We start from the raw sequence: 12552 nt of genomic DNA on the forward strand, positions 1-12552 counted from the left end.
AAATAAAAGAATTATTTTCTTTCTATACATAATCAGAAGTGGCGCATTCAAGTAACATACCAAATGCTACGTCCAAGCTGATTCCTCACAATTTTGGAAACTCCTCAGTTCATATGGAAATAAAATATCATCAATAGAAAGAAAGGTGCCGATAGAATGGAGAAAGCTGTGCTTCCTAATGTTAAACAGACTGCCTTCATGTAACAAAAAGGCACCTTCCCTTCAAAGGAAGAAGGATAAAACAACCGAACCATCTAAGGCTAAAGGCAAGTCCCTGGATGGGGGTTGTTAATTGGATGGGAATTGTTCTCCTGTTATTGCTAATGTAAAAATCATTTGTCTTCTGTAACTGCCAACTTCAAAGATCCTATCAGATGCTATTTTAATTTATTTCTTTTTTAAATATGTCTAGATGCTTTTTGGTAAGCATGGTACAAAATTCAGGACACTTCCTTTGGTGCAGGAGTTCCTGTATAAACCAAGGGGGCATTCTCCAGGTAGTATTTTGTCTCCTCCCCTATTAACTTCATCTCTTTGCTTTGCTCTTATCCGGTGTTTACACAAACTACAGAAGAGTATCAGCAGAGAAATGCACTTCTAATTAGTAACTCTTGAGTGCAGCCCAGATGCACAATCATCCTTTGTTACACTAATCCAGAGACAGGAGACATTTCTATTCTTCTGACTGATACTGTGATGAAATACCCACAAATCTCTTCAAGATGCAAATTATTTTCTACAGGTTGTGCTTCAGCTCTTAATCAATTGCTTGTCCCAGTGACTTAATTCTATCCTTTTTTTTCTCCATTGTTGGACAACTGTGGCAAAAAGAGAGCAGAATTTGTGATAAGAAGGTGCTGTGAACTCTCTCCAGAACAGCAGGATGACATTTATCCGTGCTACAGGACTCCTTGCCTCTTCTACAGGCAACAAAAAGAGCCCTTCCCTTGCAGATCTTGCATTTGGGAGTTCCACAGCTCAAAACACGGTGCTCAAGCCCAAGTCAACAGCAGGCAGAGACCCAGCACAACTCTGCTGTCAAACATAGTGTTTTCCACCAGAAAGGAAGTCACTGCTTGTCAGTGAACAGCAACTTCCCTCTGCAGTTCCAACCTCCTTCAGTAAGACATTCAAGTACAAGGATCAGAGTCAATGACAGTGTCACTAAAATGGTTCAAGGGAAAAAGGGGGATGAAGGAATAGTCTCTGCAGGGATGAATAAATGCCAGCAGCGATGATGGACCTCTTGCCTTGCTTCTCCTGGCTGCAGCTCCCTTCCCCCACTGACTGCGACTCAAACCCTTCTCTCCTGATCTACTCCCCTCCCCCTGAGATTTGCCTTTGAATTATGCACTCCCCAGGGTTTGTCTGCCAAAAGGTAGCATGTGGCCCATGGTTTGCATTTTAGTTTAAATTTTTCTATGATGGCAGTCAGATCCTTTCAAAATACTTTACTTCCTTTATTCCCATAGGCAGAAAGAATGGCAGGGAAAAATTGTTCACAGCAGTATAAGAGGATGTAAAAGTTCTACATTTTCAGTTAAAAAAAAAAAAAAGGTGGAATATGGTTTTAATCAAGTAGCTTTCCTTCCTAGACGAGTACTTCCCTCTTGTAATATATATAACCTGACTGCCTATAAAAATAAAGGTGCCAGTTGGAGCCATTTAGGAGACCTAAGGAAATTCTGCATTAACCTACACCCCTCCACTCCTGAGGTTCCTTCCACTATTGTTCTGTGTGTGGCCCCTTTGATGAGTTAGGTCACCAATACCCATACAAATATCTGTGAAGATACTTCAGAAACACATGCATCATAAGCTTCTCATTGCTGATGGGACTCATTGACCATCTGTGTGGGGAAATAGCCAGGGTTAAACACATGCTCTTATTTCCACATGATACCTAAAAGCCTCAAGAACTTGCAGCTCTCAAGATGCTTCATACAGAAGCATCTCCTTGGCTTAGGTTTGCAAACAAAAATACATTTTCTGCTACAACTGTGGAGATTTAAAGACTCAAACCCTGAATCTTATCAAGGGAAAAATGCCAAAAATACTGTTTTTCAAACCAAGGAATGCAGAGTAAAATTTCCAGTTTAATACTTGTCTAATAAACAGATGCTAAATCTGAGGTGTTGCGCCTGCCTATAAATACTGTTAATTTCCCAGATCAGAAACTCCTTTGGCCACTAACCAGGAATTTGGTGGAGAAAAGAAGAAATATTTTCTAGCAAGCTGAGTGAAGGAGAAAAATAAATGCTGATTGAAGCTGCTTGGCAGTACAGAACGTTAGTGCAGGTCCCCAGGGAGATGGATTAGCAAGCAGGAAGAAGGTGATGCTGTCAAAGGTGCATGATAAATTCATTTAGCACATAGATAGAGAATGATTATGTACATAGATATACACACAAACAGATTTCTCATTACTTTCATCTTTACCTATAAGTAAAACCAGAATAAGTCGCCACTGGTGATGATAGCCATTAAATCTCTGCACTGTCAATACTGCATCAGAGTGGATCATAAGTGCCATTTCAAACTGCATATACACACTTACACAATAAAAAATATGCCTTACAAAATAGCATGGGATACCTGACTAAATAGGAATCCTTTCACTGTTTTAGTGACCTGCTTTAAAATGCCAAACAAAATACTCCATTGGGCCAATCTTCAAGCACCTCAACAGAAGTGCTACAAGACACCACCCATTCTGTTGCCTGCATTCAACATTATGTATTTTTGACACCATCAGTAGAGTTTCAAAATTCTGCTGCTAAGCTACTCCGTTTTTATGAACTCAACAACACACTGCAGTTCTCCCTCTCCTGTTTTCATCTTTATATGCCTCTCAATTCAGGCAGCACAGAACAACTCAAAAGAAACAAACAAGCACAATAAAAACAGGACAAATCTGAAATCTCTGGTCACAAAGTGCCTGTCTCTCTGAGATGATCCACAAATCCAAACAGATTTGTAACTTCCCAGGTCTTAAGTTACTTTTTTCAGGCTACAAGACAAGTAGAACAGATTCCAGTTGTTTTAATACTAAAACTGTTCTAGAAAAATTAAAAACTTAACAAAAAATTGTGTGTGGAGACTGCTATTTTGATTAGTGTTACCTCAATTATTAGTTTCATAAGCAGTGGTTCAATGATGGTTCATTAAATAACAAAATTAAGAATAAACTACACATAATGACCAGTCTGTATTTCAGCTCCCACTTACACCAAGTACTTCAAGAGTCCAATAAATACTCTTACAAGGTAAGAATAATTCCTTGCCAGTGCAAAGTGGACAAACATTGTCAGTGAAATGAGAATGTGACAGGGTGAACATCTAGTGCTCTTGGGTCAATAACTTATTCAAACCCAAATGATGACACTTTTTCTTACAAGCCAAGTGTCCCAGCATCCCTTTTCTTAGCTCTGCTAAATGTACTTATGTGCAATGTAAGTACTTTAGCATTAAGCAGACCAAACTGCAGCCTGCAGACTGATGGCAATGCCATGCAAAGCCCCCAGTCCTTCCCACTGCACACGCGGGACAGCTACAACAAACTGTGTTGCTCTGAGGTGACTCTCTCAGAGGCTGGCAAGGTGCCCCACACAGTCATATGGTCAGTATGTACAGAGGAAATAGTATTACTTAAAACATTAATTGCTTTTTCTCAGATTTTAAATAAGCAGTAGATACAAAATTTGCAGTTGGGATTAACCTAGAATTCTGCTATGAACTTCAACCCTACTATTTGTAAGCAGAAATTTACTCATTCTTGCTTTCATTCAGTTCAGGCACATATTTCCTGCTGGTGTACATCAAATCACCCATTTAAATAAAATAGTTGAGGGCATTCATATTACTTTGTTCTCAGGGACTGAGAATATTATGTAACAAAGTACCACTTAAATTTATTCTATAATTAATATACTTGCAGCTATACTTGATACCAATGTATTGTCAGAACAGAGGACATAAAAACTATAAAAATCTGTTTTAATCACCCACTTCACCCTCCTCTTTTTTAACAGCTGTTTAGTTGGAGGAGGGAGAAATTTTGAAGCCCCAAATATCCTGTAAGATACTTTAGCAAACATTTTCTGAATGAGGCTGAGTCTGAATAAAACTACTGATCTTTCCAACATTTAAATATACAAAAAATACAGACGAGGTATAAAAGAATTGTTAGAAGTGCAGAAATAAATTCAGAAATGCAAGTCAAATCAAGGTTGCTCACTGCCTTTTGCCACTAAGATCCAGTATTAGGGAAAAAAATGACTGATGTCAGCAACTGAAGCAATCCTTGAACATTTATTTTGACATTGGCATCAGTCTGGGCTGAATCCAGGAGCACAGAGTTTGAGAACAACTTGGCTGCTCGTTCTGTTCACTCTGCATGCTGTGACAACTGGTGCAGGCACCTTGCATTTGACTGGCCTGCAGCCAAACCACCAGAGAATGCAAAGATACTCAGCATTCCCCACAAGCCTTGAACACTGTGGAGTCTCTACAGTTTCAATGGTTAATGAAGACTTTTCTCTCTATATTTTCTTCACTATATATAAGTACAAACTTACCTCTCTGAGTACAGAATCCGTGATCGAACTTAAATTAACAGCTCCTTCGTAAGTCAGATAGTAGAACACATTCAGGGCTCTAACAGCCTCTGGCCCTTGTTGTTTGTAGCCAAAAATCAGATCAATCCACTGGTGAAGCTGGCAGGAAACAAACTCACTTTCTAATGCCTGTGACAAAAGAAACAAAACACATAAACTTGAGTTTGCCTCATAGTCATCATTTGATAGTCATAGAAGTATATTTTTAATAGCATACAAAACTATCTTAACAAGTCTTAATGCAGAAAGGACCTGGGGGTACTAATTAACAGGAAGCTCAACATGAGCCAACAGTGTGCCCAGGTGGCCAAGAAGGCCAATGGGATCCTGGCCTGTATCAAAACCAGCATGGCCAGCAGGACCAGGGCAGTGATCCTTCCCCTGTACTCTGCCTTGGTGAGGCCACACCTTGAGTGTTGTGTTCAGTTCTGGGCCCCTCAGTTCAGGAAAGATATTGAGGGGCTGGAGCGGGTCCAGAGAAGAGCAACAAGGCTGGTGAAGGGACTGGAGCACAAGTCCTATGAGGAGAGGCTGAGGGAGCTGGGGTTGTTCAGCCTGGAGAAGAGGAGGCTCAGAGGTGACCTCAGCACTGTCTAGAACTACCTGAAGGGAAGTTCTGGCCAGCTGGGGGTTGGTCTCTTCTCCCAGGCACTCAGCAATAGGACAAGGGGGCACAGGCTCAAGCTCTGACAGGGGAAATTTAAGTTGGAGAGCAGAAAAAAATTCTTTACAGAGAGAGTAATCAGGCATTGGAATGGGCTGCCCAGAGAGGTGCTGGATTCCCCATCCCTGGAGGTTTTTAAACTGAGACTGGCCATGGCACTGAGTGCCATGATCTGGTAAAGGGACTGGAGTTGGACCAAGGGTTGGAATGATGATCTCGGAGGTCTTTTCCAACACAATTGATTCTATGATTCTATGAATTGCTAAGAATATTTTAGACATTCTACCCAAAAAAAAGGTGGGCCCTGTGATAGATGCCAGGGTCTCATGCCCTACTTCCTGCAGACCTTGCTTTTTAAACTGTAATAGTGGGAGTAAGAAAAAAAAGCAGTTAAGTGGAAAGCATTAGTGCCTTTATAGACAGCCAGGCTATGTTTTTATGAACTCTCCAGAAGAAATTGTGCTTTTCTGTGTGATCTGCATGGTGAATAATAACAGCACAATTATCTGTTCTGACAGCTAGACAGAAGATTGATAGATTTGGGGAAATGGAACTAACTGGGGAAGTTAGGGTACAAATTATCTAACATGCTAGGGCACCAAACTGCACTTTAATGCATTTCTTGTATACATCTCTTATATAAACCTATACAAAAACCCACACAGTGGCACTGTACTGAATGATTAGGCTGCTTCTCTAAAGATGTTATCCACTTACAACCCAATCCCCAAGACAAAAGCAGACAAAAATAAAGAATCTCTCCATATTGGTATTAGATACAGCACAGCTATATTAAAGGGTAACCTAAACATAACTGTCATCTAAAGAGTTAATTCATCTAGACTAAATCACTAGCAGGGTTTGCTTTTTATTTTACACACAGGGTTCAATGTACTTCTTATTTGAATTAGCAAATGAAACAAACTGATATTCTCTTCATCACAGAATGAATGGCATTTCCCTTGCAAAGGAAATTCCTAATTTTGAGCAGAGGAAGTTGAAATTAATTTGAAAACCAGGCAAATCACTCTGCAATTTGCACACAAAAATGATGGGTTTGTTTCATTAACCGATGCCTGAAAACAACATTTAAATTGACACATAAAACCAGCAATTGTCTTAATTTGTGTGGTGCACTCCACACAAAAGCTCTAAATATGTTCAAATTAGAGCAAGCTGCTTGATTGTCACTGCAGTCTCATGTCATATTAATGCATGACAAACATTAAACCATACACTTAAATGGCAATTTATATCATTTAAATGTTTACTGCCACACCAGATCATCACTCATTTAAATGTGACTTTCTGACAGCTAATTTCAGTTAATTTTCCTCGATTCACTTAATTAGAACTTTCAATCAAGGAAAGACCTGTACATATCTTAGACATCATATCATTCTTTTTTTATTATTACTTTTATTAGGATACTGAATTGCTGAAAGTCTTCTTTAAAATGAATTACCGCACAGTGTAGCATCTCTTTGGATGTTCAGACAGCAATACCTCACAACATACATGCTTAGACAGGACTTTGTTCTTTTTAATTTAAAAAAACCCCACCCAATATTTAGACACAGACACACAATTAAAACTATAAAAAACCACAAGCAGGGCAATTAAAAATTAATGATTTCAAAATTGTTTAATAAGATAAAACCAGTCAGGAGTCTCATGAGTGTCCATAATACTACAATGTGCAGCCATAAAATTCTACAAGGCTCAGCAAATGACAATGATAAGAATTAATTTTGATGCTATCCTGCTAAACAAATTAACCCTAGAACCTACTTACTGTTATCATGATAACTATTTAATGCCAAGAAGGATAGTGTTAATAAGCTGTTCATATTTTCCTTTTCTACAAAAGCTGGATTTTTAATGAGTCATATTACCCTTAGAAAGCATTTGGACATGAATAACTGAGTACCACTGCAATCTCCTTAGATTAACATATGTATAAATGTGATTTTTTTTTCTTAACAAAGCTAAAACGCTCTCTTAGCTTTCCCATTGAGTGGTCGGGAGCCATCCTGAATTTACTTCTCATTTTAAAGTTTGAAATATTTTTACACTTGCAATTTGCAAAGATTCAAAGTAGATAATTTTTCTTCCTTATTAGGCCATTTAAAATCTCCTTAGTTGCCAAATCACAAATACAAGGGCTAAATGAAAAATGGCCACAGTCAGCAGGAGCAGCCTGAAGGACAGACCAAATAAGCACACAAATTCAAAGGCTAAATAAGCTTCCCTGACAATTCAGTTCATGGTTAAGCTCTTGGGTGGAGGGAAGTGCTTCTGCTCTGACACAATCAATGAAGGAACAATAATTAACAGCCTGTATCACGATTAAAAACCACGACTTTCAAGGAAAACAACACAATGCACCACAGCAGTCCACGTGATGCACCTTGTAGCCAGGCTGGTATGTGTTGAGTCCTCCTTAAGAAACCAACTGAGAAATAAACAAGTTGCTATTTGTGTAACTATTTGGTTATAAAAAGGAAGGAGATTGGTGGGGGTTTTTGCTTGTTTTTAGCAAAACTACCCCAAGGGTGTGCATGGCCAAGCTTTTAGGATCACCTAAGCATGCAGGACAGGCACTGCTCATTAAGGCTCAGGTTAAATCAGGGGATACCAACACCCTCCCCACGCTGCTCTGAAAGCAAACCCATCAATTGTCAGCACTCCCAGGGCACACCAAGAACATCATTTACTGCCTGTGCAAAACAAGAAAACCCTCCAAAATCTCCAGCATATAATGGTCAATCCTATTGAGTTATTGTAAAACAAATCAGTGACTAATGCCCAATTGTTAAAGGATCAAACAAGACCATGAAAAGACTGTCACGTGAAGCCACACACAAATTGTCAATTCTGTCCTCCGGGACTCATATTAACTTTGACAAACTGTCTTGGGGCTGATATCTGTTTTTTTAATGAGATCTATTAGGCAGAGACTAAAACACTTGAGATATGCTAAAAAGTACAGCATACAGATGCCAAACACAAACACCTATTAGTAACTTTCATTTCTCTATTCCCAAGGTAGAAACGCTTCAGACACACCAGCAAATAGGAGCTTTGATCTTACAAGGAAATTTTAGTTTATTCATAAATATTTTTCAAGGGCACAATGTGATGTCACTAAATACGTGAAATCAAAACAACCTCTGCATGAATGACTCTGAAATTCACTATTTTATGTGCATCTTTTTCTGTCTTGTTTTCTGAAAGGAATGAAAGGAGAATAATTTACTGCTGGCAGCCAAAGCCTAACATCAGACTAATACTGATAAAAGTGATTTGGTAGAATACAGTTGGAATGACAAAACATAAAATTGGCAGCTTAGGAAAGACTTTTTCCTTTCCCTAGTATAAATTCTCTAAACATTTATTATGATATATTTTCCCAAACAATATTATCCCCTTGGAATCAAGATTTGTGTCTTTATAGTGCCTACTATTGGCTTTTGCCCTCTACTTTTATTTCTGCTTCAGATTTTATGCAATGACATACAGCATATGAAATGATGTCTGCTAAAAATGAATATACACTATGCTTGAGATTGGGATGTTTCAATGCTGAAATTAAAGGTTTAACTGCATTTTTTTCATCACACAAATACATATTCATAATCAAGCTATTCAGAAATAAACTACAGACTTGCTTGCCTTATTTCTGTGCTGACTGAAGTGAAATAATTTTGAAGCACAGCATAAACCATGCATGCAGCTCTTATTTGAAAGACAGAAGAGAAATCTAACCTATACAAAATGTGGTTTGCATGGCTAAAATGAAAGTAGATACTTTGATGAGAAACCAAAATTGCTCATAAATCAATAATCCTTCCCATTCACTAATCTGAAGAAGAAAAAAACCTGCAAGCAAGGAATATACTACATCAGACAAGTAAGAAATTACATATCTCAAGTAAAAATAATTGCTTTTATATGGATGAAACATTTTAGTTCCTCTCTGAAGAATTTCCTATGAAATGCTTAAAATAATGGAGTCTCTTTTGCATTCCATTTGAAAAAATATTTATGTATGAACAGAAAGGCATGAATTAGGATTTCACAGGTTTTTAGCACAATCACAGTTTTCAGGAGAAAAATACACTTCTTTAACACGACAAAGAACCACATAACTGCAGCACCAGGTACCTACTCTAAACTAAGTGCATGTTCTGGCTTAGGAGCATGTGTGTGTGCACATGCATTCCAAACAAACCCCAACCTCAACCAAACCAAGCAACTGGAATGATGTTTGCCTGTGCAGCCTTGCAGACACAAGTTGGAAATGCTGCCTCAACACTGATATATGACCTCTGTAAGTTACAATGAAGAAGGCTGTTTTTTTCAGCCTAATTAGAACTGTTTCAAATTTTCCTGCTAAATATATGATAGAAAGTCCTTTCAACTTTTCTTTTTTTTATATTCTAGAGTTTCTTTCCATGTCAACCTTGTTCCAATCAAAATATGTTTTGAATTAAATTATTTTGATTCAATATGTGGATCACATTTCACTTCTAAGATTTAAAGTCCGAAAAGGAAAAGTTTAGGCTGTTCAAACAAAGCAAACGCAGCCACTTTGCGGAAAGCTATTCACATTTACCAGGACTGACAAATTGTTTGTGTGCACCATTAGGTCTATTTTCTGCAATAGTTGCCAGATTTCCTGTCCTCCTAATAACACATTAACTCTTGCAGTGCTGGCTTTATCTTTGGAGGTCTCTCAGCAACCTCTGGTGTTTCACAGTAAATTCCCGAGCGCACTTTCCCCGGCGACACTGTTGGATCGCACGGGAAGACATCTGAGAAAAGAGATGGATAAAAGTTATTAGAAAGATACTCAACTCAAGCCTGCCTTGAAGGTATCAGAAGGAAGAGGAGAGCAGAAGTGCTAAGGAGAAAACTCCGAGTTCTGCACAAGGTAATACAAATTTCAAAGGGACAACATGGACATCAAAACTGTTTACCTGACTGGGGATTTCTAACTTGCTAAGCAACTGTTCAATGCAAATGCATATAATTTTATTGACTGTATTTTGCAGTTTGTTTTAAGCATGAAATAGTTCAGAAACTGAGCAATTACTATTCAGATAATGTTATAAGAACAATTTAATTTTTCCTTTTGTGTGTGCGTGTGTTCCAGAAATGCAAATTCTTCATTACTGTTGTAACAAATTTAGCATTTTACTTTATTTCTCTTGGTTACTGATACTACGATAAAACAGAAAAAGAACTGTGGAAAATATAATCTTCATAAAAACATTTAACTCAGATGCTTTACTGAAGATGACTAATCTTACAGAACAGAGTATATCAACAACCTAAGAAGAGGGTCAGACATAAGAGATGTCTGGAAGACAAACTTCCCTTCCTCTGTTCCTTCTTTTCCTCTGTATTTAAAAATCAGCTACTACGTAATGACAAAAAACGGAGTAATAGTGTAACTTAATGAAATTTTGTGACAAGGTATATTCTGCATAAGCAGCACGTAAACAAAGTAAAATATTTGGCTATTTAATGCCTCAACTCATATCTGAAATTACATAATTACTACCAAAATAAGAATCAATTAGTAGCACATTAGCTAAAAAGCTTGAGCACTTTTGTATCTTTAGGTGATTTGTATATTTAGGCTACAACAGTTATTTTGTAGCTTAAATGAACAAGTCAGACAGCTGCTATTTTATAAAATGAAAGCTACGTTTCCTTTAAAATTTGGCTTTATTCTCAACTAAAACATCTATCATTAGGTGTCATGAATAAAGGATTTCAGTGAACATGAAAACTTGCACTGGAGCATTCATAGCTACTCTTTCCATAAAGAGTAATGATCATCCTTAAACAAATTATTTCTTAGTACATCCTTGATGCTCAGTGAATTTGAGAGAAATATTTCAAGGCAAAGTTGCTAAAATTTTCCAAGAACAGTATATAAAGAGACCAAATGTTTCATTTTTATTCTTGAGTTTCAAAGTTTAGACATCTACCTTAGGGGCCAAAAGGGAAACCATTTACACAGACGTTTATCTTCACTCTTGTGAGCAATTCCATGGCCCTCACTCTGGAACAACTTAAAAAAATAGGGTAAAGCATCCTGGCCTCAGGATCTTCAAAGTTACTCATGAGAAGAAACCACAAGATAGGGCTGTGAGAACATTTGGAAAGCTTGACTTGAAACACACACTTCCAAAGGTGACCCTATAGTGTAGGGAAACTGGAAAATGGTTAAATAAAGCCAAACCAGGTCCCAGAGCAGTCCATCAACCAAACAATGCTTTCCAAAAGACATACCAAGAATGGCCCCTTCCCCATTTTTTGGTTTCCTGCAGAGGCAGAAAAGATAGAGAATTTTGGTAGGCAGAAAAAGTGATCAGGAGGTCTTTATTAAATTCCTCTATATAAAAAATAATACATAAAAGCCATATTTAATTACAATTGCAAAATCACACCAATGGCTCTCATTATTCATAACTGTGGCAGTATTGATATATGTGGCTTGTATTTGTCCTTCCCCAGAGACACACAGAAAAACTATGACTGGCTAAACCATAACCATTTATTACCACAAAGATGGCTTAAAAGCAAGTATTTATGACACCAGGAGATGTTGCAGAGTTATCCACCATTTCCACTTCCCCTGACCACGTGCCTGCATTTATTGTCCACATTTAAAATGTCTCATGTTGTTAAGAGGACTCTCTCCTGCAGAAAGGTCATCCATATCCTGAGGTCAAGACAGGGAACGAAAATTCTTTTTGAAAACCCTCACACACAGCACCAAAAGGAGGCAGGAAGTTCCCTCCTCCCTGAATTTCAGCAATTCCTCTCCCAGTTCCTCCAGCACTTGTTGGCATGAGGACTGACAGTCTGGATCTGGAACCTATTACCCATGGAAGTACAGGCTGTTAACCACACAGCTGACAGTTGGCTCAGTCAAATTAGTTTGAATGAAGTTTTGAGTTTAAAAAAACAACAATCCCCAAACACCAGAACCCCACAAGACAGGAGAGCATTTCAGAGTGCAGTGCTGTGCCCTGGCTGAGGACCAAGTTGGCAGAGCAGCTGTGCCATCATGTCACCTCACCATCCCTTGGTGCCAAATTGGTTATCTTTTCTCTCAGACTGTTCACGCAGGTAAACTGCTTCTAACACCTCAGCTGACTTGCACACTTCCAGCCAAGAGACTTCAGCCTGGCTTGTCCTTCAGCCTTGTCAACATGATCACAGTTGCTCCTCAACATCAAGCATCTTGAGCAC

General features: G+C 38.3%; 1 protein-coding gene across 4 annotated transcripts in view; it reads right to left on the reverse strand.

Moving 5' to 3' along the window:
* The window catches only part of LRBA (LPS responsive beige-like anchor protein), a 396467-nt gene that overhangs the window by 50936 nt on the left and 332979 nt on the right, over positions 1–12552 (reverse strand). For all 4 annotated transcript variants that reach the window (XM_071555647.1, XM_071555648.1, XM_071555646.1 and 1 more), the window contains one exon: positions 4578–4745. In XM_071555647.1, the coding sequence (XP_071411748.1) occupies positions 4578–4745 (168 nt within the window). The remainder of the gene's footprint in view (positions 1–4577; positions 4746–12552) is intronic.

The sequence above is a fragment of the Pithys albifrons genome, chromosome 5 (genome assembly GCF_047495875.1).
Source record: "Pithys albifrons albifrons isolate INPA30051 chromosome 5, PitAlb_v1, whole genome shotgun sequence".
NCBI lineage: Eukaryota > Metazoa > Chordata > Aves > Passeriformes > Thamnophilidae > Pithys > Pithys albifrons.